The 27,024-nt window shown below is 39.0% G+C and overlaps 1 protein-coding gene across 1 annotated transcript in view; it reads right to left on the bottom strand.

Moving 5' to 3' along the window:
• Positions 1-27,024, bottom strand: part of LOC122796911 (ATP-binding cassette sub-family A member 13-like) — a 3,979,956-nt gene that overhangs the window by 1,559,580 nt on the left and 2,393,352 nt on the right. Inside the window, exon 29 of the mRNA XM_044065669.1 lies at positions 8,990-9,146. Coding sequence (XP_043921604.1) covers positions 8,990-9,146 — 157 coding nt within the window. The remainder of the gene's footprint in view (positions 1-8,989; positions 9,147-27,024) is intronic.

Below are 27,024 nucleotides of genomic sequence, written 5' to 3'. Positions count from 1 at the left end.
AAGAGGCCAGCACTTCAAAGAACAGAGGGAGGAAAGGAACTGAAATAGCAGCTTAGGGAAGGGGGATGTAACGTAACTTGTAGAATAAGATTTTTTTTTGGCTTTATTAATTCTTCGTTGTTGTAAAGTATTTGGTAAATAAATTAATGAAGGTGAAGGGGAATACAAAAAAGTTAATTGTAGAATAAGATTTTTTTTTTGTTGGCTTTATTAATTCTTAATAGTTGTACTTGGCAAATAGCAGGTTAGTGAAGGTGAAGGGGGATACAAAAAAGTAACTTGTAGAATAAAATTTTTTTTTTTTGTTGGCTTTATTCATTCTTAGTTGTTGTACTTCGTAAATAGGTTAGTAAAGGTGAAGGGAGATACAAAAAAGTTGTAGAATAAGTTTTTTTTTTATTGTTGGCTTTGTTGGAAGAATTATTAGTTGTACTTGGTAAATAGCAGGTCAGTGAAGGTGAAGGGGATAAAAAAAAAGTTGTAGAATAAGATTTTTTTGTATCGTTGGCCTTGTTGCAGTAGTATAATTCTTAGTTGTACTTGGTGGCTTGCTTACATTATCATAGAAATGAATAGATTAAAACTGTCTTGAGTCCTAAGATGCCAAAGCAAAGTTCTAAATTAGTGATGTTCAGACCTCTCTCTCTCTATCCGTGTGTATGTGTGTGTGTGTGTGTGTGTGTGTGTGTGTGTGTGTGTGTGTGTGTGTGTGTGTGTGTGTGTGTGTGTGTCCATGCATGTGTGTGCATGTGTGTGTGTGTAAATATTGGTTCTCAGCTGTATTGTGTGGCTATTTTATATTTTTGCATTACATTTTTGGTCCATTTCTCACAAAATTGTGGTTTTCTGGCAAATTAGTGGCAAATCATTAAAGATTGAAGTTAGAAAATAATGACAGACATTTGAGTTGCAGATATCATACCTTTCAGAAAATTCATACTAATGCAAGACCTACTATTCTATTATCTTTCTAAGTTTATAAGAGCAATATTTAAAAATTGTCCTTATTTTGAGGCCTTTGTCCCACTTCTATTTATAGCTTTGTCCAGATTTCTTGCTCTGAGGTTAACAGGTATGACAAATGTGTCAGGGGCATCACTGTTAGCCAGAGACATTTCAAATTGTGACATATTTGTTGTACCCCACTCCCCCATGTAGTGACTCTGGATGTGTCCAAACAAGGCAAGGAACAGTTATGCAGTGTAAGTGTGCAGAGTATCCTCCCATCCAAGGTACAAGTAGTACAGTGGATTTTCATCTGTCCTTGATTTTGCAGAATGTTCTGGTTTTCTGTCATATTTTTAAACTGTTGATTTATGGTTCTTATTATTCAGAAAATGCATGTTGTTGCAGTGCCTATTGCTCTTTGTTTAAGTAGCAATATTTTAATGACTATCAGGTAAGCTTGTCTGAGATTGTAAGATGGAAGTACGCTTTAATAAGCATACTGTTAAAGAATTATCAACATTGAAAGTCTTTTTTCTTGTTGCCATGCAGAGAATATTTACATAACTAATGTATAAGCTTTAGGTATTGAAATACATATGACAGTATTTGTAATAAAGGACAGGATAACAGTATTTTCAGAAGCTCATTACATTTGTTGGAGACTTGCAGTAATCTTTGCAGGCTTTACCCATAAACTAAATAGAATGCCAGTCTATCATGTGTGGTCAATAACCTGTGCAGTAATCCTTTAAGCAATTTATTTTGAGCTTGTTTCTTGTTTGCTATTCATTTTTTACTTTGATCATGTTTTTCCCATGAAACAAGTAGATAGTTGTTGTCAGGCAGCAGGTCTTTTTTGGATAAGAAACAGTTTAACAAGTGGGGGTATCACAGAGATTGCTACTTTCAGCATGTTACTTGGCACTTTTATAAAGCTGAATATAAATTATAATTAGAACTGCAGTGCAATTGAGTTGAGTGCTGCTTGTTTTTTTTATACTTGATTTTGACTGACATTCCAGTAATTTTCATGCCTCACAACCTTTTTGTTTCCATCTAGATATTAAGTAAGCTGTCATGTAGCCAATGCATTGAATTTTTGCTTTCTTCTCCACTTCATTTTGTCTTGATTGGACTCTCATAATGACGGTTTGGCACCCAGGGCAGCTTATTTAATTAAAGTCCCAGTTTTTGTGGTTTTAAGCATAGCCCCACCCCTTTCTAGTTGGCCACCCCCCTTCCCATTGGCCCTACCATTTAGCTGTCTCCTGCACACCCCCTTTGATTTGAAGTCGCCAGCCGCCACTGTACGCAGGCCACAATAAATCTTCTGTAGGGACTTAGAGGGACTGACTGCTAGTTCTAAAAATTCAAGAGTTAATGATTGCTAGCAGGAAGATACCCTTCAAGACAGAGTTAAACCTATTTTGCACAACCTACAAAATTCTAATAATTCTATTTCAGTCTTAAAAGTCAGAAATAATAAGGGTACAGTATATCTTTACTCAGAAGCAGATGGGTTACTTAGTTTAGACGTTAGATAGATCTTATGTACACTTTATTTTTTGTTGTTGAATGCCTTTGCAATTTTTTCATGTTCTGTATTGCTTGCATATTAATTTGAAAAGAAAATGCTTTGACTTATTTCTTTCAAGGATGTTATTATCTAATTTTAAATGTTTTTCACTTATGCTTTACTTATTAGTTTAGGGTTTGCACATTTGTCCTAATATATCTGACAGCAGACATTAACCCTTCTAAATTATGCTGCTTAAGTTATTGCTACCTTTCAGATATTCAAAGGATGCAAAGTGAATGAGCTTTCCATGACCTGCATCAGATTAAAAAATGTATGTGCATTTAACTATTTAAAATATAAAAGTAAACAAAGATGCATTGTATTTGCCTTTTGCTGTAAAATGTAAAATGTTAAAGGACATGTATAAAACTACATGCAGCAGTACTCTCCTGTGTGTAAATGTATTACACATAGATGTGTACACTCTTCAAAGTTTCCTGTTTGAAGCTGCTGTGGAGGTCACATGATGATGATGATGGTGATGATGATGATGAGACCTTATATGGGCTGCAGCTTGTTGGGATACCTGGCTGAACGAATGAGGAAGATCACTTTTAAAGAGGAGGAGAATGAGAGTCTCCTAAATGTGCTCCAAGAGAATGGGACACTGATGATGGGTACTGAGTGATATTGGGTGCCATGCAACTGAAAGGAAAGGAGTCATACCTCTCAACCTTTTAGTGCAAAAAATCTGGACAAAGCCTGACATAATGGAGGGGCAAAGGCCCAAACACAAGGACAGATTTTAAATGCTGCTTTTATAATCTTTATCTATCTTAGCATGCATTTTTCTGAAGGGTATGAAGTCTGAAACTCAAATGTTTGTCGTTATTTAGGGATGTCAATCCTCAGCTTACCTTAATGATTTTACCAGAAAACCACAGTTTTTAGGATGAGCAGACTAAAAATATGAGGTGAAAATCTGAACAGTTCAGAGGTATAAGATGAGTATGTTGCAACTGTCAGTGCGTACAGATCAGCTTGCCATGGGATGGCCATATTAACTGGAAGGCAAGGGAGATGCAGTAGAGGTGCTCGCTCTCATTATAGAGGAGCAATTGCTCCTTACTGTCATTCCATACAAGTCTTTTACTGGTAATCAGGCTAGAACAGATGTTGGTGCGCTATAGTGCACATATCTGTATATGCTTCATATGTTGCTAATTTCTTATAGCCTTTGGGGATCTTTTGAGTTGCCATCATCATCATCATTATTAATATTATCATTATGTTCTTCACATCTTATCTATATCCTGAGGAAAGGGTCCCCATCATATGTCACTGGCCACCCCACTGTCCTTGTAATACCTTCATCTATGAGTATGCATTCAACTACAGATATAAATAATTCAAGCAGATCTGTTTTCCCATTTATCTGCCAATGGTGTTGCTTAGATTTTTAGATGCATTTCCTGGTAGAGATATCGTACATTCTGGAAGACTAAGCCCAGGTGTTCCACATAATGATGACAAATACGGCAGATTTTGCTTTATTATACTTGCAGGCAATCAGGTTGATAATAACACCATCCACTTAGCCCTTGCTGAGTGAGTTTCAGGTGTGGACAGCAGGAACCCTGTGACATATGTAACCAGTGTCAGTGGAAGCACTGATGTTTATGACCATGATGGAGACAGTAGAGGGTATTAACAGCAGTAATGCTTCCTATGCCCAGCATAAACACAGACAGTGACAGTGCACTGATACAAGGCACAAGGATCATCTCAGTACCTTTAATCAGTTTACTGCCTGATTCTGGCAATATAGGTATGTTGTCATATGTACAAAAGCCAAAAGTGCATGCAAACCCTATAAGGGGTGCAACCTGGAAAGCACTGAGACAGTTACATAGGGTCATCCTCTCCTGATGAGCTATACTGTGCAGCTAAAAATAATGTTATGCACATATCTGTGTGTTCCACCATGCCACTGACCTGTATCAATAGCCAGTCTGTACTGTTACATCAGATATTGCCAGTACCACAGCCAATGTTCCTGCAGAGAATGGACTGGTAACACATGGAAGAATTTTGCCGAACAGTGCTGGCATATTTCAATATGGGAGACAACAGTCTTATTAAGCAGTTATCATAACAACAGCCAGTTGCTGCAAGTGGAGAATAAACATTCTGAAGGGCATTGACAAAGGAATTAAAGTATGCATGCAACATTACTAACACCCCTGTTGTCTGGCACCGACAGTAATGTCTCTGGGTCTTCAGCTGCATGTGCTATCAAGAAGCTCTGTGGCCTGCTGCCATAGTATGGTGCAACACACTGTGTGCTACATATTCAGGCATATGACAGAGGTTATTGGACAGCTGTCTGTCACATAAATGAAGCCTGTCAAAATGAAGACTACAACCATGAAAAAATAACAATGTCACCATAAGTTAGAGTATGGGGGAACTACCTAAGAAATATTGTACTTCAAATCTTATAATTTATTTGCAGTTATGTACCTCACAAATACAGTCTCCAAACTCATGACAAACAGATAAGGGTTAGCAGTGTAAACCCATCCATTTCACAAGAAACATCTTTGTATGTGCAGATAGGGAGTAGACTTATGTGTGCACATCCTTTCCACTACTGTTAGAGTCTCCCCAGGTCTCTGGATCCTTTCAAATGCATGATCCACAGCCCACGTATCACTGCATCCTCTGGTCAATGACCAACTCAATAGCAACATCTCTCTGGATGGAACACAATCATGCTACCTTCATACAAAATACAGGGTCTAACACCCTCAAAGCAGAGGATCACATGGCTGAATAATGCAGCTTTTCGTGCAGATGGCACCTGCTGCTGTATTAGAACTTGGTTACATGTCCTGAATGTGGGGATAACTTTTGTTGTCTGATCTACAGCTCCAATTACATTTAGACTCTTACATATGAAACACTTGTTAGATAAGTCTGGCTTATATTTGCTAAGCATGATTTTGTTGTGACTATTAATCTGGTAGCCTGGATATTGGGAGTTGCATGTCAACTCACTGACGAGATTTGGAATTACTGTTCTTCAACTTAAGTTTCATTAATTTTTTAAGCTGAATCAAAGATAAGTAGCAAAGGTGTTAAAAACACACTGAAAAGATACTTCTGAGAGCTTTGCCAATAAAAGCAGCAGTTTGCCAGAAGAGAAAATGAATTCTTTGTCTAATAAATCTTGTATTAAAAGGCACTATGCATACTCATCAGTCTGAACCTGTAGCAAAACAGAATTATCTGGAGTGGTAAATATTTATATGACAAATGACTGGGACATGCTATATTATGAGGTGAAGAAGAACACTGTGTGGACTTTGGAAAAGAATATTGGGTTTAATTAAATATTACAGCCTACTCAAAAAAGTTTGACAAGATCAGTACTATTGCTGCTGGCTACCAATATATATCTATATATATTATATATATATATATATATATATATATATATATATATATATATATATCTATATATATACCAGAGAGAGTGTTCTCCTTAGTGGTACTGCCACAGTAATTGAGTGGCAACAGCCCTATTCTATCCAGATGGTCTACTGAAACAAAGGAAATCAAATCTAAGAAAATCATCACAAAAAAGATATTGGGTTCCAGTCTGGCATACTAGATTATTAAATGTGCCCATATTAATAGGGAGCATGTGTACAATTGCACAGATATGTCACCATCCCTCTTTACTTTCCACAATTGACTTTTCACCATCCAACACAGATTATACCCTCTAAAAAGATATGGATCTCAGAGAAATACTGTATAACTCATGGCTAGCTGATGACATTAAATCAAAAACAAAAGAATGAAATAAGGGATGGTCAGAATAGAGGTCATGATCATCATCAACTTTGTCAACAGTCCCTTTTTTCATATTTTACCTGGGTTTGGGGAGTCATGTACACATTAGTCTATGTGATCAAATCACCTGCAGCCAGTGTTTCTGGTCCCTAGTCCTGATGATCTCATCTGACACCAGATAGTTTACTAAACATAGCCATTTTAACTCCTAAGAAATAGCAAAAACAAATACTGATCAGATCAAAAGGAATATCTACTTCAGCTGTTAACAAAGACATTTAAACATCCTAAGATAAACTGGCACTTTTCCCCAGGTATGCTGATAACAGATACAGATGTGACCCATACCTTAATTAACTCAAAAACATCATATTCTGCCTCACTCTCAGAAATATAACATGTAATATTCTTGATACTCCTACCCCAGAGATATAAGTGGACTCTGCTTGTACTAGCCACCTATTTACATCAAATGTGTCATTAAATCTGCAGTTCAGACATTATTCGAAAACACTGGCTACCACTACAATATGCACTTTCACATACAGCAACCTTGTTTGCTACCAACATGAAGCCCAATACACTGCAATCCACTGAGAAACATTTTCAACCAAACTTTGTCCACCAGTTATCTACCATCAAGTTTTAAACATAGCATGATTCCAAAATATACCAAAACAGCCCCCTCCCCTCAAAAAAAAAAAAAAAACTGCCAGTGGCTATCACTCAATTGCAAACACTTGTCCACTGGCTAAGTTACTAAAAAACCTAATCTAAGAATGAATTCTGGACTGTATCAAAAATATGACATTCTTTTAGACAAACAGTATGGTTGTATGCCCAGTTAAAGCACTCTAATAGCTGATTTATTTATTTATTTATTTTTGAAGGTGTTTATGATATACCCCTTTGACATGTGCATGCACATATATGGAAACTCTAAAAGTATTTGCCATTTACCTGTTTTTGAAATAAATTTTAATTCACACGTGCTTTTACAAACCTTCAAGCTATAGTTGGCATACAGCATGCACAAGGAGTGAATGACTACAAACATAACTTATAGATTCATAGATTGTTACTAGGCTAACAACCGAGGGGCCTTTCTAAGCCTAGTCAAATTTTCCCTAAAGAATAATGATGTCCTGTACCTGAACAGGACATTGAGAGTCAGGCATTTATAAGCTACATCTGTCCATAAGGGACATGGCTGCCAGGCCCAGTGTAAATTTCCTATTCCCCATCTGGTGGTCTAGGTTGTAATAAATAAATATTTTTTGTGAATTAACAGTATGCAATTAGTGTCACTTCCTTGCTTCTCTCAGCCTTAATATAGACATAAAAGAAAACATTACATTTAGACCTAATTTCAAATAACAAATAATACTAAAATTGCCACTGACTGCATAGAACTCATCAGTCCCTATTCAAATTATATTGTAACTTGGAATTTTGATTAACATATGGCATCAATCAGTTTTATACTCTTAGTACTCATTATCTGATTCCACATGAAAGATGGATTTAATTTCTTAAAGGTACAACTGCAGAAACATTTTCAAAATAATTTCTTTCTGCACCATACTGAAAGTGTGGACTTAATATTGTCTTTTATACAACTGCAGTCTGTTGTTTCTATAAACAATATCAGATCAGTTATTTTTTGATTTTTCCATGTTTATGGTCATCGAGGATTAATGTTATGCTGTGTATTGCAGATAACTGAGTTTTTGTCCAATGGAAACTGGATAAATAGAAAAGTGTCTAATTAATGCAGGGTATGAAGGTTATTGGTGGTAGTATAAGGGGGTATGGTACTCCAGATTATGGGGGTATGGTACTCCAGATTATCAGGAACACAGTATATACGTTTCACTCATTCTTTTCTGAGGAGGCATTTGCTTAGCTTCTCTGTGTTAAATGACATGAAAGATAATACACTTTAGAGAGACTGAGCACAGACTGACTTTCTAAAAATGTGCTGCAGTATTTCTTTGAGGGCTGAAAATAATCATCTCAGCTAATTTAGATTCATTCATCATGGATTCATCAGGTTTTCAACCAAAAATGCTCTTACTTTGGACTATGTGATGAATTACTTTTTACAGATCTGAATATATTCTGATTAATGACTTCATTTCATATTCATCACATGCTGTTAGTAAACAGTCAAGATTCTTTACATTCCTTAACTACTAAAATACCATGGAGTAGGATAAAAGTGTTTAAATTTGGAGGTTCTTCCTTCAGCTTCTTATCTGAAACAGTTTTCATAGATACATTTATGCTCATTTATTTTGGCAGTGAACACTTTGATATAACATTTTCTGTTTTGAACAGCTGTTAGATTCCTTTATTTACAGGCATAAAAAATCAGCACCACCAGTAAGTGAAGAAAGTCTGTCATGCACTGTCATTAGAATCAGAAGAATGAAGGACATCTATCTGCAAATGATACTATAAACTTTCTAAAAAAATGTACCATCACATAGCAGGTTAGAGCAACTGACTATGACTTTGTGTCTTGGTTACAATTTAAATTCATACAGGTAAATGAAGTAATTATTTTCAGGTTCTTACTCAGCTTAATTGTATTATTACTACATAAATTCTGATGACAAAGTATACATTCTGTTTTATGTCACTAGATATTATACTAACCTGAAGGTTAGAAATGACAGCCAGCAACTGTGGCAAGAAAACTGAAATTACTGTACTGACTCCAACCACAAAATTAATGGAGATAAAAGTTATGAAAGCAATATCTGGACTGGTAAAATATCTGGATATCAGGTACATCCAAGGGAGAGTTGAATAACTGTAAGACAAAAACAATTGGATTATGTGAATAAAATACATAAATACATATCTGTTTTAAATATCAACATTTTTATTAAAAAACGTAGATACACATACCTATTAAAAGAAAGATCATGAAAACTGAATGCAAGTCTTTTTTTAAAAAACATAGATACAAATACCTACTTAAAGAAAGATCATGAAAACTGTAAGTCTTTTCTAAGAAATGTAATCCATTTTTTCCAAAAATGAAACTGCATCAGACACTATCATTGCAGCATTTTGTCATAGGTTAGTTTAAGCCTAGATAATTTCTATTTCAAAGGTAAGGATCAAACGATGTGCTTTGCATATGTGAGGTAAACACCTTAACCATTATTCCAGTGCCAGTCATTATACCACCCCCAATCTTTGGGGTTACAAAGTAATGAACACCATGGGATCCAAGGGAGCGTTTTAACTGTTTACGGGCATACAGATTCAAAGGGCTCTACAGAACAACTAACATTCAAACTAAAGCAAGAACAGGTACCATACCTGAAGCACCACAAAGAGTTATTCAAGGGCTTCATAGGTTCATAGGTTCATAGGTTCATAAGTTCATACTAGGCTAGCTGCCCTAGGGCATTTATAAGCCTAGCCAGAATGTGTTTGGCTTTCGCCACCCATTTTAAATGAATTTTGCTATGCCCTTTTTCGAGGTTAGTATACTCTGCCTCTGTCTAACAGTGACACAGAAGTGATACCCGGGGTAAACCTACAATCTCCAATCCACTCATCAAGATTCCTCTTGAAGAGAGTCAATGAGGGACTCCGCCTAACCTAGACTGGGATTTTATTCCAGAGTGAAGGGAGCCTCTGGGTTATGAATCTGTCCCTCCAGCATGTCCTATTTATTTCAGTGCTGAGGTTCAAGTCTCTCAAGCGCGTAGCTCGATGGGATTTGGATTTTCTGAGGTGCAGCATGTTCATTAATTCCGGGTTGGACATGGCTTTATACGTCAGGTACAGATCGCCTCTGAGCAGGCGGTATGCCACTGAGTAGAGCTGGAGTTCTTTAACCGGGCAGCATATGGCATCTGTTTGAGCCCTTTGATCCTCTTGATGAGGTACTTTTGGGGTCTTTCCAATTGCTGCAGGTGTCTGGTAAGGTACATCCCAAAAGGGGCATTGTACTCAATTATGGGCCTGATGAGGGATGAGTAAAGAGGCACGATGACCTCCCCTGATCTAGATGTGAATCCCTTCATGATTAGGTGGGCTATATAAAATGTTTTTTTAACCACTTTGGCCACGTGGTTGTCAAATGAGAGATTGCTATCAACCTGGGTACCCAGGTCCCTAATTACTTCTTCTGTACTTAATGGATTACTACCTATGTGGTAATTTGTGGGCACTTTGTTTTTGCCAAAGGGGATGACTATACACTTTTTGGCGTTTAGCTTGAGGCCATGGCTCTGGCACCAGTTGTCTCTTTCTATGAGGCCCTTTTGTAGGATGCTTGTGTCGGCTGGAGAGTCGATTATGGCACCCAGTTTGCAGTCATCTGCGAACTTGGTCAGCCACAGTCCTTCCTTGTTAGCCTGTACCTCAGAGAAATATATACCGAACAAGAGAGGTCCCAGGACTGAGCCTTGTGGGAAGCCACTTGTAACTGGCTTGGAGTCTGACATGGCTCCAGCAATTCTAACCATGTGGGTTCTGTCCTTGAGCCAGTTTGCAACCCATCTAGTGACATAGGGGTTTATATTTAAGCTGGTGAGCTTATCTATAATGCCCGAGTGGGGTATTGTATCGAAGGCTTTTGCAAGGCCCAGGTAGGCTGTGTGGACCACCTTCCACTTGTCAATGGCCTTGGTGACTGTTTCAAAGAAATTGACCAGGTTTAAGAGGCAGGATCTGCCCTTAACAAAGTCGAACTGGGTAGGATCCAGTGTCTGTAGGTCTCCAATATCTTTATTTATGAGGTCCATGATGATCCTTTCCATAGCTTTGCAGACCAAGCTAGTCAGGCTTATGGGGCGATAGTTTCCAGGATCCGTTGAGGCACCACCTTTATGGAGAGGAACCACTGTTGCTGTACGCCACTCTTAGGGTACATATCCTGTAGTAAGGCTGAGATTGAACAGTAGTTTTATGTTTGGGTTTAGTTCTTCTTGGAGTTCATGTAGGACGCAGCCCGGGACACCGTCTGGTCCCATTGATGCTGTGTTTTTTGCTTTGGACAGGGCGGCTCTTACCTGAGCATCTGAGATGTCAGCAGGGCAGCACTCTGATGGGATAGATATTTGCCCTTTTGGTGGGGAAGGAGGGGAGAAGTTTGCACTGAACCTGTCAGCTAGGATGTTGGCAATGTCTGTGGGTTTGGTGTATTTTTTTGTCATTTTTGACTAATTCTGAGCATATCTGGGAATTCCCACCCAGGTTTCTAACATAACTAAAGAAAGCCTTGTGATTATCCTTAGTGTCCTGTGCAATTTTTCTCTCGAAGCTGGCCTTAGACGATTTTATGAGTGCCCGTAGTTTTTTGCTAATACTGATCAGAGATGCCTTCCCCTTTTGGGATTTTGCTCTATCATGTAGTAGCTTCCTCCTTCTATTGTATAGTTTATTTATGGCTGGGGTCCACCAGACAGGATGCCTAACCTTGGAGGATTGGGTCTTGGTTTTATTTGGGATTGCATGATCCATGCATTCCTGAAGGTGTTCATAGAATGCGTTTAGAAAGGATTCTGCGGTCTGGGCCGTATTTTCCACAGGCCTGGGGGCTTTGAAGGATTCCACCTCGGTTTTGAGGAGTGTGAAATTTGCTTTAGAGAAGTTTTTCACTGTGTGGTTTTCTGGGCAGGGGCTGGGGTCGGGATGTGAATATCTAGTGAGATTAGTTTATGGTCTGATCTTACCAGTGAGGGATACACTTCTCGTCTGGAGGATAGAGTCCCCATGTTGGTGATGATCAGGTCCAGTATGTTTTCCCCTCTTGTGGGAGTGGCAACAAGTTGTTCCATAGCATTTGAGTTTATAAATTCTAGGAACCTTTGGGCTAGGGTGTTGGAGCTAGAGTAATGCTCCCAGTCTATGTTAGGGTAGTTGAAGTCGCCCAACATAATGGTTTTTGGAGAGACCTTCATATTTTCCAGTGTTCTCAGGAAGGCCGAGTGGGGTTCCTCGGTTTGGAAGGGTGGTCTGTAGCAGGCTATAAACTGGAAGGCAGTTTTACCCACTGTTAGTTGCACAAGGATAGTCTCTGATGCTTCGTGCTGTGCCACCAATCTGCAGGTGTGGGTATCTTTGATGAATATTGATACTCCCCCTCCTTTTGTGGTTCGGTCCAAATTTTGCGGCCGAAAAACATGGTATGAGGTATAACCTGGTAGTGCTGGGGTGCTCTCGGGAGCCTTGAACCAGGTTTCTGTTACTGCACAGATATCAATGTTCTCCATGCTAAGGAGAGTTTCGAGTGTGTGCATCTTGAGGTTTAGACTTCTGGCGTTGAGTAGCATTACTCTTAGTTTCTTATCCCTTGTGATATCTATGGAGGTGGGTTTGTCTTTTGAGCCTTGCCTAAAAAAGGCACTATGGGGGTGGCAAGAGCCTTTGCCAATATCCAAAAGCCCAGGGGTGACAGGTGCAAGCCGTCCCTAGCGAACCATCGTGGCTTGTCGAGCATGTCATCCCAGGCAGACAGGCATTGGATCCCCTTTGAATGACACCAATACTTAAGCCAATTGTTGAAATTGATCATCTTGTCTTCATATTGTGGCATCATTCTTGGTGGGGGTAAGATGCTTCTCAAGGTCAGGGTCATACCGGCCTGGGCTACATGCTCAGAGAGCTCCTCTATGTCTCTTTTCATGTAGTCCAGGGAGGTACGTCTCAGGTCATTCACACCAGCATGGACGATGTCTGAGTCATATTTGTACTTACCTTGGAGTGACCTGAGTGCTTGTGTTATGTGGCAGATCCTAGCGCCCGACAGGCAGCTCACCGTGACCTTCTCCTTTTTCAGCCTGGTGAGCGGGACGTCAGTGTGCCTGATGATAGAGTCACCTATTACAAGTGTATCAGGTGTGTTGTTTAGCCTTAAGGGCTGTGACTGTTTGGCACACTGGCTTTGTGAGCTATGTGTTGCACGTATTTTGTTTTGGGGTAGTGGTTGCTTGGGTGTCTGCTTTGGAGGTCTCTGCTGCTTAGGCAGATTTTTATTTAGAGCCTCTGAGTATGTTTTTGTGTGTTTATGTGTTTGGTTTGCTGTCATGGTAGGTCTTTGTGAGACTGGAATTGTAGTGAGTGTGGTTTCCTTCTCCTCCTGACTGGTTACGCCAGTACTGAGTTGAGAGAGCTTATCCTCCAGTTTGGCTATATGGTTGCATCTCTCACATGTGTTGGAATTTGTTGGGAGGAGGAGAGGGTTGTCTGTGTACATGAGGCAGTTATAACATTGCCTCAAGATTCCCAGATTCACCAGCTGGACTGGAGAGGGGATTGACAACTGACCTTTGAACATGCTAGAATAGTATTGGGAATTCCTTTATAACTGAAAAAAAGGGCCAATGGGGAACAAAGTACTTAAAGTAATTAATAGATTTGTGGTGCACAGCTGAAATTTGGAACATTGGTAGAATACATACATAGTACACAGGTACTGCACATACATTGTAGATTAGCCAGTGTTTGTGAGTAAGACTGAAAACTATTATCAAGTGCTCTAGATTTAGTATGCATATGTTATCCGCTTTCACTAGCCTGGGGAGCAATCACGGCACTGCCAACTTTGCTTGAGATGTTGCCTGATGAGGTCTTTGAAGAAGGCTTTGCATGATGTGTTTTGAATGCTAGTAGGGACAACGTTCCATTTTTTAGCCACTGAACTACTATATAGTGCATCTCCAAAGCTATTGTAGCTGTTGGTGACTTCTAGTAGTAGTTTGCTTGATGATCCAAGAGGCCTTTTGGCTGAGTGATGTTGTACTAGATTTTTGAGGGCAGGACACTTATTGGGGAGGTAATAGATAAAATGACAGAGGCAGAGCTGATTGTGGGTTAGGAGGTTGGGCAGTTCAAGCCAGTGGTCCTGTCTCAAAGCAGTACAGTGATGAGTTCTATATGAGCAATTTGCAGCAATGCGGGCAATTCTGTTATAGCAGGTGTCCTTTTTGCTTAGTTCAGTTTTGTTGAGATTAGTCAGAATGGGAGATGCATAGAGTAGGGTGGATAGAAGTTGGGAGAGAGCAATGGCTGATCTTGTGTTGTTGGTAAGAAATGGTTTGATATGGTAGAGTGACCCCAGTTTGGCATGTACTTTTTTAATAGTTAAGTTGAGATGACTATCAAATTTTAGGTGGGAGTCTATGGTTATTCCCAATAGCTTAGCTTGTGCCACTGGAGCAATTGGAGTAGCATTTGTGGAGTAGATAGTGAATTGACTGTTAGTGTTTTTGTTAGAACTGGTTATAATCATAAGCTGAGTTTTCTTTGGATTGAGGATAAGTTGGGCTTTCGTAAGGTAGTTTTCAATATCAGAGAATGCTAGTTGAGTTGTTTGCAGGAGGGTGGGAATGTTTTCTGCAGCACAGATTAAGGTAGTGTCATCTGCATACTGAATTATAGATGCATCCTGTGTGGAGGTATGGAGGTCATTTGTGAAGACTGTGAATAGTAGTGGTGCTAAGATGGAACCCCGTGGGACTCCTATAGTTATGGGCAGCTGAGGAGAGAGAGAATTTTCCCATTTCACAGCTTGGTACCTGTCAGTTAAGTAGCTTTGGAACCAGGTAAGAGTGGAATTTGATAGATGATATTGGTTTTGTTTGTTTAGAAGGATTTGGTGTGAGACTGTGTCAAATGCTTTGGACATATCCAAAAAAAGAGTTGACACTTGTAGGCCTTCATTTTTGAGATGGTTTACTATGTCTGTGAAGCAGAGGAGGGCTGTAGTGGTACTATGTGAGGGTCTGAAACCATGCTGAGTAGGTGACAGGATGTTGCTGTCTAGGAGATAGTTTAGCATCTGGGTATGGATGCATTTTTCTAGGATTTTGGCCAGGGGGAAGAGTAAAGCAATGGGTCTGTAGTTATTAAGTTCAGTGGAGGTCCCACCTTTATGTATGGGTGTAACATAGGATATTTTCCAGAGTTTGGGCACATAGTTTAAAACAATTGATCTGTTTATTTGAGCAGAGACTGGGATAGCAATAGCATCTGCTGTGAGTTTCAAGAAATAGCTGGGGAGTAGGTCGGCTGCTGTTGATGAGGTTTTTAGTTTGGAGAGCATGCTTTTGATTGAAGTGGTGGAAACTGTTTTGAGGGTAAAGCTTGTATTAGTGTTATTTGTGTTGGGGGGATAGTGAGGAAGGAATTGTCCTGTGATACTAAGGATAGAATTGAGTTCACAAAGTGGGAGTTGAATTGTGTTTCGATGGGAATTTTAGTGTCGGGTGGTTGGTTTGGGGGTAGCCTTTTGGGTGGATTTTATTAGCTGGTTTACATTTTTCCAAAATGTTTGCAGGTTGTGTTGGTATTTAGTTTGTAATGTTGTGTAGTAGGATTTTTTGTCCAGCCTAATGCATTTTTTTGCACGGTTGTGCAGTTCTTGGTACTTAGTTAGGCTTTGTGTTTCTTTGTTTTTTTGATAGTAAAGCCAGGCAGTGTCTCTGGACTTGAGGATTTGTTTGGTTTCTTTACTGAACCAGGGGTTTGTAGAGGTTCTAACCTTGATTTTGCGCAACGGAGAGACAGTGTCTAGGTGTTGTAGAAATGTTTTGTTGAAATATGCTACAGCCTGGTCAAGTGGAAGGGTTTTTAGGGGGAATCCAGTCACAGTTACACAGTAAAGTGTTGAGGACCTCAGGAGAGATTTTTTTTTGTGTTTCTAGTGGATATATAGTTAGTGGTTTTGCATATGCTTGTTCTACTACGTATAAACTATATTATGCTGTGGTCACTTAAAGTGTCTGGGAGACTGCCTGTGTGAGGGTACAATGTGGGGTTGTTAGTTAGGACCCAGTCAAGGTTGGATTCCCTTTTAGATTTTTTATCACATCTAGCTGGAATTTGGACTAGCTGCTGGTAGCCATGGATATTTATTAGATTACTTGATGGTTCTGATATACAGGTGAACCAATCTAGGTTGAAGTCCCCCAGAATAAGGGTTTCTTGTGAGTATGTGGAAGAACACCAGGATAAGAAGTCTTCAAGGCTAGCAGGTGGATTACCAGGTGGAATATAGATCACAATTGTGGTAATGACCTTTTTAGGGTGAAATTGAAGTTGTGAGATAAGTATGTCCCAATTATTGGGGGAGGGGTGGGAGTTTGGTAATTGACGGACAGTTGAGTTGGACTTGTACAATAAGGCAGTTCCACCCCCTTTACGAAGTGGTCTGTCTTATCTAATGATATTGTAGCCGGTAGGGAGAACGTCTGAGTTAGCTATGTTTTTATTTAGCCAGGTTTCATTTAAAGCAACTATGTCTGGGGAATAGTGTGCTATTGTGGCCTGGAGTTCAGGTATTTTATTTTTGATACTTCTAATATTAATATTTAGCATTAAAAGATGGTTGGTTTGCTGCTGTTGTTGATTTGCCCAGGGATAAAGAAGGTGGGGATGTTATGTTCTGACATTTGAGTTGGAGCAGTTTGGGTTGGACAGGATGGATTTGGGCCTGGGTTGGGGTGGATATCCCCACTTAGGGTGAGCCTGGAGTTAAAATGGTTATACAGATGTTGGAGTTTGGTGAGGAGTGTGAGAAAGTATTGTGTTTTTTGGAGTAGGAATGAGAGCATATGTGTAAAGTTCTGAGTTGGTCCGTTATGTAGTTCTTGAATAACTGTGGGCAGATATTATTATAATGTGTGGTGTCTGTATACGAGAGTGCATAATGCAGTGTTGTGCTACTAAGTTTACGGATATTGCTAGAGTGATAACTTGTGGCATTGCAAAAAATTATGAGAAGACAGACGAGACTTAGTTGTGTGATAGTCACGGTTATAAAGTTTAAGTTGTTTCTAGGTGGGGGGTCTGAATAGGAATTATAGGGTTGCACTATATGTGGATGGGTAAGTAGTGTGGGTGATGTAAAAAATGCCTAGTGGGAATGAGAGTGATAGTATTTTGTGTGGAGCAAGTTGGTGTGGTATAATGTGATATGACTTGAGGAGATGTGATTGGTGGAGGTGATGTGAGGGTGAGCTGTGGGTGTGGTTGTGATTACTATAAATGTAGAGGTAGTGGGGGCGGGAGGAGATAGGGGGCAGGGCAGGGGAGTGAAGAGAGCCTGAGCATTAGCGAGGGAGAACGGAGCGGGGCAGAGCCAACCAAGACAAGAGAAAAAAGTAAGTATTACTTTACAAATCTGAACTCTTTTAAAACAAATTCCTGAGGTCTAATGGCTTACCAGCAAGCAGAATGTAATTGCTGAAGAGCACTTGTGTCCTGGTGGGAGACTAGAAATTTAAAGATGGCTCCATGCTCAGCAGGATTCTAATATAGACTTTGTGTTGGGTGAGGGAGATAGCACAAGGGGTGTAAACCAAGTGGAATGCAAAGAAACCAGAGAGGCAATCAGTAGAAATCAGAAAAGACCTCAGAGGGGGTAAGTAATAATTCAAACTACCTGTAAAGTGAAGGAGAGAAGAGACAGCAAAGTTTACTAAGGTTGGGAGTGTGCCTTCACATTGACTTGCTGATTAGTAACCAGTTTGTGCACAGATTAGAGTAGGGAGATACATTAGCAATGAAGGGGAATGTATAGAGATGCAAATAAACAGGTGGGCCGCCAAATGATACAAACTAAGGCAGAAAGCACTGAGAGGGCTGCTTGATGATTAACTTAGTCACAGGGATGTGAATTAAATGTATACTGTCTATTGGACAGTTAGGATTACTGTACTAGTTGGGGGGGGGGCACAAGGCTACAACAGTCAGTTGTATTAGCAAGCTGAGAACTACTAAGAAATACTGCTAATGTAACAGCTTCACTCTCATAAAACATACAAGTAGAATGCCTGGGTGGACTGACCCTGCTCTTGAGGCTCAAAATGTATATCCTTGTTTACTTGCCTGCAGGGAAGTAAAGTTGTAAATGCCACCAATTACCTTAAACTCTAGGCAATCACATGAAAAAGCCTACTGACTTTATGTTTAATGTATTCAGCTTACTTCATTACTAGAGAGTACAAACTTCCCTAAAATGTTATGAATTCACCTGTGCATACTGTTGTAAAGCAAGAAGACACCAGAGTTGGACAGAATTTCTTGAAGAAGCAGAAGTGAGAAACGTGAGAATGATCCACCACAAATGACAAGCTGAAAGAAGATGAGTTACAGACGTACAGTGAGGTTTTAATTTATGTTGGTTTATCAGGGTAGAACACTGATCAAGCTTGACCAAAGACTCAGTCAGAGTTGCCTAAAGTAAGAAGAATGGAAAATGAGTCTGTAGCTACTATATATTTTATTTTAAATGCCTAGACTATGAGTATAATTACAAACTAACAAAAAGTAAATGCATTGAAATACTGCTAAGATGACAATTTTATACCATATGCAGGTGTTAATGGTTTTCAGATAATAGCTAACATAACTAATAATCTGTGTTCACTGTATAGCTATATACACACCAGACAACACATACATGTGTGTGTGTGTGTGTGTGTGTGTGTGTGTGTGTGTGTGTGTGTGTGTGTGTGTGTATGAATGTTCAAAACGTCGACATACACATAAGGTCACAAAAAGTATTTAGAAAAACTTTACCAAAGATCCAAAATACCAACTGTATAAAAGATTGAAAAAAGAAAATATCCTTTTGTGATCTCTATACCATAACCCAACTACAGCATTCAGACCTAATTTGTCTGAACAATACCAACTGTATAAAAGATTGAAAAAAGAAAATATCCTTTTGTGATCTCTATACCATAACCCAACTACAGCATTCAGACCTAATTTGTCTGAACAGTGCTAGTGTTATGGAAAGAGTTTGTCTAAAGTAAGGTGCACAGTTAGGTTTGGGGAAGGGCTAGGATTAGGGTGAGGGCTAGATTTATCATGTGCCCTGTACTTGTTCCACCTCCCATTGCGAAGGTGCTGCAATATCATCTGTGTACCAGCAGACACACACACACACACACACACACACACACACACACACACACACACACACACACACACACACACACACACACACACACACACACACACATGTATATAGAAAGAGAAAGACCATAATTTTAAATGAAATGCCGGAAAGAGATTTTACAGACACTAATTCATTTTCTGGTAATCATAGGTAAAGCTAAAAATTTAATAAAACAAGAAATGAGTGTGATACTAGTGAAACAAATAGTCTTAAAAAGTATTTTGGCTTTTTCCAGTTAGGGGTCGCCACAGCAGAACTCCCGTCTGCTAATGATTGGCAGTGGATTTTTACAGTGCCGAGTTGCCAGCCCAATGCCAAGCCTTCAAAGAAGGCACGTCCATTCACACACACATCTTGCTGCATGTCTTTAACGTCACTTGACCACGAGGAGGTCATGCAGACTCCACACAGAAGGCGCTAAAGCGAGAATCGAATAGGACAGCCGCTTGCTGTGAGGCAACAATGCTAACTGCTGCACCATAGTGGCCTGTAGTATAGGTGCTAAATGAAGTTAGATTATAAAACTGCCATCCTTCTCGAATAGTAAACCCTTGAAATATGTCTAAGATTTATGATTATTACCTAACCATAATTCACAAAGCTTATAGTAACAAGTGCAAAGCCTTTTTCTCTGTAACCATACATGTTAGAAGAATTTCCCAACTACAAACTATGGACCTTTCCCACTGCAAAGTAAGTCTAATGAGTTGCCATTTTAACTCTTGGCTCTATCACTGCTTATCTGCCCCACCAAGGTAATTATCATCTCTCTAGTAATACAACTCTCAGTACTCATTACTGCCCTATATCTGCTGCTCTGCCTGACAGTGATGGCAGATTACATGAGGCTGGCTTTCTACTTATCAGCCACTACAAAAGACCTCTCTGCTGTATCTTGTGGCAAAGCCATATGTCTTGGTCCTATCAGCACTCAGTCTGACTGCATTTCCCTTTACAAATGCACCTGACTAAATTCCTCTATCCTAACGAAATACTTTCTCTAAATATATCATCGCTGTAAAATTCTTCCTCAGGTGATATTCTCTGTGCAAGTAGACCTGCCTCATGCTATTGTCTCTCTTGACTGATCAGTGCTCAGATGCTGTTTTTTCAAATCATGCTGTTTCTCAATTAACGTGTGTATATTATGTTACTGTACATTTGCCTCTGATCTCTGCTAAAATGGCATCATTCAAACAATGCAAAAAATGTCAGATAAAGCCTACTGCATGTTTTATATTATATTATTCATTCTGTGTAAAAAATGCTACTAAATGCTATATACACATATATATATATATATATATATATATATATATATATATATATGTGTGTGTGTGTGTGTGTGTGTGTGTGTGTGTGTGTGTGTGTGTGTGTGTGTGTGTGTGTGTGTATATATTTATATATATATATATATATATATATATATATATATATATATATATATATATATATATATATATACACATGTATGCATACATGTATATGTATGTTTGTTTGTATGTATGTATATATACACAATGTATAAGCAATCATTTTCTGAAGCTTTTCTACCCAGGCCTCCACTGAAAAAGGGTATCATATCCAGAAGGAATCACCTAGTAAAATGCAAATTAATAAATATTAAATAAATTAAACTCCTGCTTAAATAATACTTATTACATTGTAGCATCATATGTCATTGTTTGTGAATATGGAAATGAGTTAATTTAGTCAAGTAGGTGCAGATATTATAATGCAAATTTCTGAAAATTGTGATATAGTCCACTGCATTTATATATAAATTTGCCTAATTATTGTAAAGTAGTGCAAAATTACCATCAGAAGACTCTCTGACCTATGAAGCTTTTAAGTACTTGTTTCTGTTTGTTTCATTCATTCAGAAATGTTGTGTATATTTTCTCTTGTTTTCACTGAAAGTTGACTTTAAGAGAATATACCCAAAGTATAAAGTATGAACATATTTCCAGTTGTGAAGTATAGTGTGCAAAGGGTGATATCAGCATGACTGTTGTGAAAGCCAGAGTAAGGCCATAATTTTGGCCATGACTGAAATTAAAATGTAGCAGCTCCATTTTAAGTGTGCTTTCATTTAGTCTTTGCAGTAAGAAGAGTACATTCATTCATTCATCTTCTGATACGTACTTTATCTAGCTCAAGTCCATGTGACAACCAAAGTACGTTAGTACTCATTCAGCACAAGAGATTGAGCTAGTCCTGCATGACATGCCAGTCCATCCCAACATGAACACACACACACACACACACACACACACACACACACACACACACACACACACACACACACACACACACACACACATTGCATCACACCTATGGTTAGAAGAACTTATCCTGTCAGCATAATATTGGGAAGTAGGAGGAAACAGTCTAACACAGCATAAACCAATATGGGCACCGCTGGACATGCATTCTCTACAAAGAACATATCCGACCAAGTACAGTGAAGTAACTCTGCCTATCTATGCATTACTGTACCACTCAACCTCAATACAGTTCTGTGATTTTTAATAACCTTTACAGGTCAAAGAGTTGCAAGGAACAATAAGTCATCTATGAATTACCAAGATTAATTCTGACTGACTGCATCTGTCATCTTAATGAGCAGAACCTATAACACAATAAGAGTATCAGGGCATATTAAGTACAGTAAGAAAGCTGGATGAGAAAAGGCTTGACAGAGTAACTTACAATTTTATGGCTGCATTTCTCAATAAATTATTTGGTTCATCACGTTGCTAGGCAAGCAAGCTAGGTGAATATGAAGTGGGCTCAAGTAAACCCGCAAATGATGTAGCAGCCCCGATCAATGGGACCCATACACTTACTTTGTGATCACATTTGTGAATGCCTACCCAGTCATTGAGACTGGTCTTAAAGGTAGCCAAGGTCTTGTGTTTTCTAATATGCAAGGGAAGTTTATTCCTTTGGTAAGTCATATATCATATATCAGATATGTATCATGCCAGATATGATTGAATAGTTGAGGTCAGAGGATAGTTCATTGTCAGCTAATGGACCTGGATCTCTAATGACTGCTTTTAAGGGGGTGTCATTTATGTAGTGTACATTTGGATGGATGCATTTCACATATTAAATTATACTACATTTTTTGGCATTGAGCTTGATGCCATATTCAATACACCATGTTGAGGTATTGTAAAGGCCCTCTTGGAAGATCTAAGTGTCAGCAGGGGAGCTAATAATGGTGCCCATACTGTAGTGATCATGAGACTTCATTTGTAAGCAGGAGAATTATAGTACCTTTTGTACTTTGATATTTTATTTGTTTTATTAATTAATTAATTTCAGGTAACTATTATCTACTATAGCCTCCTTATTACTCTCAATATTCACTTAGTTATAATGTTTAAATACTATTTACTAAATACTTAGTACTAAATACTATTCCCTTAAGTTCCAAACCTAGTCTGCACAATGCTGTCACTTGTCCTACCTGCCATGGAAAAATATAACTGCCTCCAACTTTTTCTCATATATTTGTACCAATTAACTTACATGACCGTGTGCATCAAAACCTAATTGTATGTTTTCTTTATGCTTGCGAGCAATAGTGCATTTAATCCAATTATAATTTTTTCTATACGTGTCAGTAATTTCCCTTTTCTGATGTCTCAGTTGTATAAGCCTTCTTGCATAATTAACTTTGACACACATTGTATATTTTTCTATGTAATAATATGAATTATAACAATGTAGTTTGTTACTTCTGTGGAGCTTTTCTCCTTGGGCCTCCAATGAACAGGACACAGCTCACTCGGACTTTCCCGGTCAACAAATGTCCAATAAATAAAGAAAGAAAGAAAAAATATCATGACTGCACATACGCCTGTTTTCAGCAGAGCCTCAGGGAGAAGAGATTAGCAACACACATTTGTATCAAACAAAAATTAGATTTCAAAAATGTCATGATTATAATAATAAGTACATACAGAGGCAAAATTTATCTATGTATAAGGTAATGAAAGGTAGAAATGGTAGTAAGGCAGGAAGGAGGAACGAACAGAATAAAAAGCTACTATGAGTGTAATGAGGAAAGAATAGAGGTACTGGAGCTAAAAGAAATCTAGATAATGGTAGAGCTGCCTTAATGTCAGAGAATTACTTGTCAAAGAGGAGGGGTTCAAGGACGCAGCCCTGGAGAGCACTACCAGTGGCATTTTTATGGAAGAAGTATCACCAACTGTCATTGTATGAGTTGTATCAGTGAAACAGATACCTATCTAACAGGTGCTGTATAGCTTAATGTATAGGTAGATGAGTTTGTCAATAACTGCTGCAAGGAGAATTGTACTGAAAGGTCTTTGCCAGGTCCAAGTGACAGTGTGGACCGATTGGCCATTGTTCATAGATGCAGTAACTCTTTCAAAAAAATATCTAATTTTCACAAATGAATATTAATGAGTTAGAATGTATTGTAGTTGGCATAATGGTTAAGGTCTTCATCTCCCATGCACAAGGTATAAAATTCATCCTGTATGTTTGGCTGTTGCCTGCATGGAATTTGCATGTTCTGTCTGTGTCTATGTAGGGGGTTTTTCCACCTCCCAAAAACATGCTGAGTTTTTCCACCTCATACTCTGTCAATAATGAAGTTGTGGGTAGTAGCACAGATGATGCCTATAGAGGGGAAGAGTTATATAGACCAAGCTCTTTGAGCATTAACTTTGGTGCTCACTATCCTCAAGATAGAAGAACATGGATCACAGACTGTGCACTAGGTCAGGGCTAGCCACTCAAATTGGCTCTAGGGGATGTGGTTTTACTGATTAATATTGCTATAAATGGGCATGGGTATTTGCCAGTGATAAGTAGGTTGAGGGTCTGGCCTACTCTGACTCATCCCAAGATGAATGCTAACTAAGGGTGGGGTGGATGTCACCCTATTTGCCATTGTGTGCCTGACATAAAGCCCAGTAGTCCTCAGCCAATATTTTACTGTCTGGTCGATGTCCAGTTGCCAAGCCTGTGTTACCTTAGACAGCTCTGCTGAGTGAACGATGGACAAAAAAAAAATTCAACCTGCTAAACATGAACTAAGAATTGTTATAGTCAATATAGGTTCACTGACAAGACAGAGCTTGGAAGTGGATGATATGATGGTAATGAGGAGGATGGGCATCCTATTTATCCAGGAGACAAGATGGAAGGGCAGTGCTGCAAAGCCACTTGGCTTGGGATCCAGAGTCTATTACTCAGAAGGAGGACAGACTAGAAATGGTGTGGGAACTGTGGTGAGGGAGAAGCTTCAGAAGACAGTGAGGGATATCACCAGAATTAGTGACAGACTCATGGCAATCAGACTCCAGCTAGGGCAGCATTCATAATCTCAACCTATGCCACACAGCAGGGTTGTGATATTGAGGAAAAGAGTGCATTTAGCCAGCAGTTGCTGGACCTACTAGATATAGCAGGACAACAGTAATTGGTGTTGATAATGGGTGACTTGAATGCGCATATCAGGACAGATAAAACAGAATATGAGGACTGCCAGAGTCCATATGAGCGGTGAAACAGGAATAAAGGAGGGGAGGCCATTTTAGATTTCTGTCTAACAAATGGCTTGATGATGGCCAACACATGGTTCAGGAAGAGAGAGGGCCAGTCACAAGAAGAGTTGAAATAGTAAAGAACAAGACCTCGGATGCATTCTATCAGCTTCTGAAAAGTGACTCGGTAGATGTCACAAAGAAACTCTATGCAAGGCAAAGACAGAAAGATAAAGAAGTTAGTCAGACACCCTTCATATGGGATGCTAGCAATAACCTGCAAAGGAGTACTTCCAACAGCATTTGAATGAAGAAAACCCCTCATAAGTTGTACTGCCCCAGCAGAGATATTAATGTATTTATGCTAATCTACTAGGCACCCTCAGCTCTTCTTTAATGCTCACCTTCTTGAAACTATTCAGAATAACATATTTGAGCTCATCTCCCTTTCAGAATCCATAGAACACCAAAACCTATTTGAACAAAAAAGCGAAGTGACTACCATCTGTGACTAGGGCTACACAGTTACTTTTAAAATTCCTCTTCAAATTCATGCTTCTGAAATACTGTCACTGACATACACATAAACATAAGGATTCACCTTACTACTATAATTCCATATCTCAGCAAGTGGTACTCACCTGGAGGAGTCCCTGCATTGGCTTGTTACAAGAGGACATGCTTTAACAAGGTATACCTCCTGCGACTATGACTCAAACACCAACTGGAGATAAGCCATGCCAGTCAAAATTCAAACATTAGCTTGTATAACACTTTACGTTTGTTTATATATGTAAATGCTTTAGTGGCAGAAGATGAATCATCTCTCACCCACTTGGTAAGCCACAATTAAATGAAATAGGGCTGTTAAGCCTATTTGTTTAATAGTTCACCATAAAAAATATTATGCGCAAATTTGTCACGGCATTAATCCTAGGTTTAGCTATCTCACAGCAAAACCTTTTTGTGTTTATAACAAATATGTGATTCTTCTAATTTGCTTAGAAGTAGAATAGAAGTACAGTTGTGCAAGTTAAACTTACCATAACAATAGATGCTCAAATGATCACTACTGCAGTAGCCTTAGCTATATCAGGTTATATCCTCCCAAGGATATAATAGCTGGCCAGGTTCCAAAGCTTCAGAGCACCTTCCATGCACCCAAACTGTCAGCCAGCTGAAGCTGTGCTGACTAAAAGACAAGTTTAGGTGCCAAGCCCCTTGACAGCTGTCCTGCCAAACAGAGAGCAAGGCTGACACCTGGAAGAACAATGTTAGGAAGAATAAAAAATAAATAAATAACCACACCCTGGCATAACCAAAACACCCAAAAATGAGGGGGGAGATTGGCTACCGCAGCAGTGATCATTCAAAGATCTACTGTAATTGTAGGTTTACTTATACAACTGCATTATGTTCATTTCCTTGATCACTGCTGCAGTACCCTTATCTATATGGGTAGATTACTCTACCTTCCTATATTTGGGAGCTGGAACAAGAAGACACCATGAGCCCCTGAAGAATGGTCTTTAAAAAGGCTGATCTAGGCCTAGAGAAGGAATCATGCTTATAGTGCTTTGTAGAAGTATGTACAGAGGACCAAGTTGCAGATTGGAGAATACGTCTCAAATCCAACCCTTTCCTAAAAGTCATAAAACATGTCATTACTCTGGTAGAGTGGGCAGTGATCCTGTCTGGAATAGTTTTGTTGTGGTGAGTATAACAAAAGATTATAGTCTTAGACAATTATTTGGAAACAGTCTGTCTTGACACAGGTTGTCCCTTCTTCTTACCTTTAAAAGAAATAAAAAATTGAGACAAATATCCGTAAGATTCTATTCTGTCAAGATTGTGCCTGAGTCGTCTGTGGACATACAAGGTACAGAGTATCCATTTTCCCTCATTTTTAGGTTCAGGAAAGAAAAGGGGAAGATGGATAGTTTGGCTTTAGGTAAACTTGGATGCCACTTTAGGCATAAAAGAGGATTAATTCAGTAGCATAACTAGGGCAGGGTGAGAGGGGAACCTGCCCCAGGCACAAAGTGCTGGTGGGTGTGATCAGCCAGTCCTGATCTCTCTTTAATGAAACACCATTTTTTAAAAGCTGCTATTGCATTTTGGTCAAACCTTAGTGCTGTAGTGCTCTGTGTCTGGTCTAAACTGTACCAGCTGCTTGTTACATTACAGAAAGCAGTTTGATACAGCTAAAAAGAAAACAAAAAATCTTT

Source organism: Protopterus annectens, chromosome 3.part0 (assembly GCF_019279795.1).
Source record: "Protopterus annectens isolate FY-2018-M chromosome 3.part0, PAN1.0, whole genome shotgun sequence".
Classification (NCBI taxonomy): Eukaryota; Metazoa; Chordata; order Ceratodontiformes; family Protopteridae; genus Protopterus; species Protopterus annectens.
The sequence above is the reverse complement of the archived record's forward strand: the minus strand, read 5'-3'. Positions and strand labels throughout refer to the sequence as shown.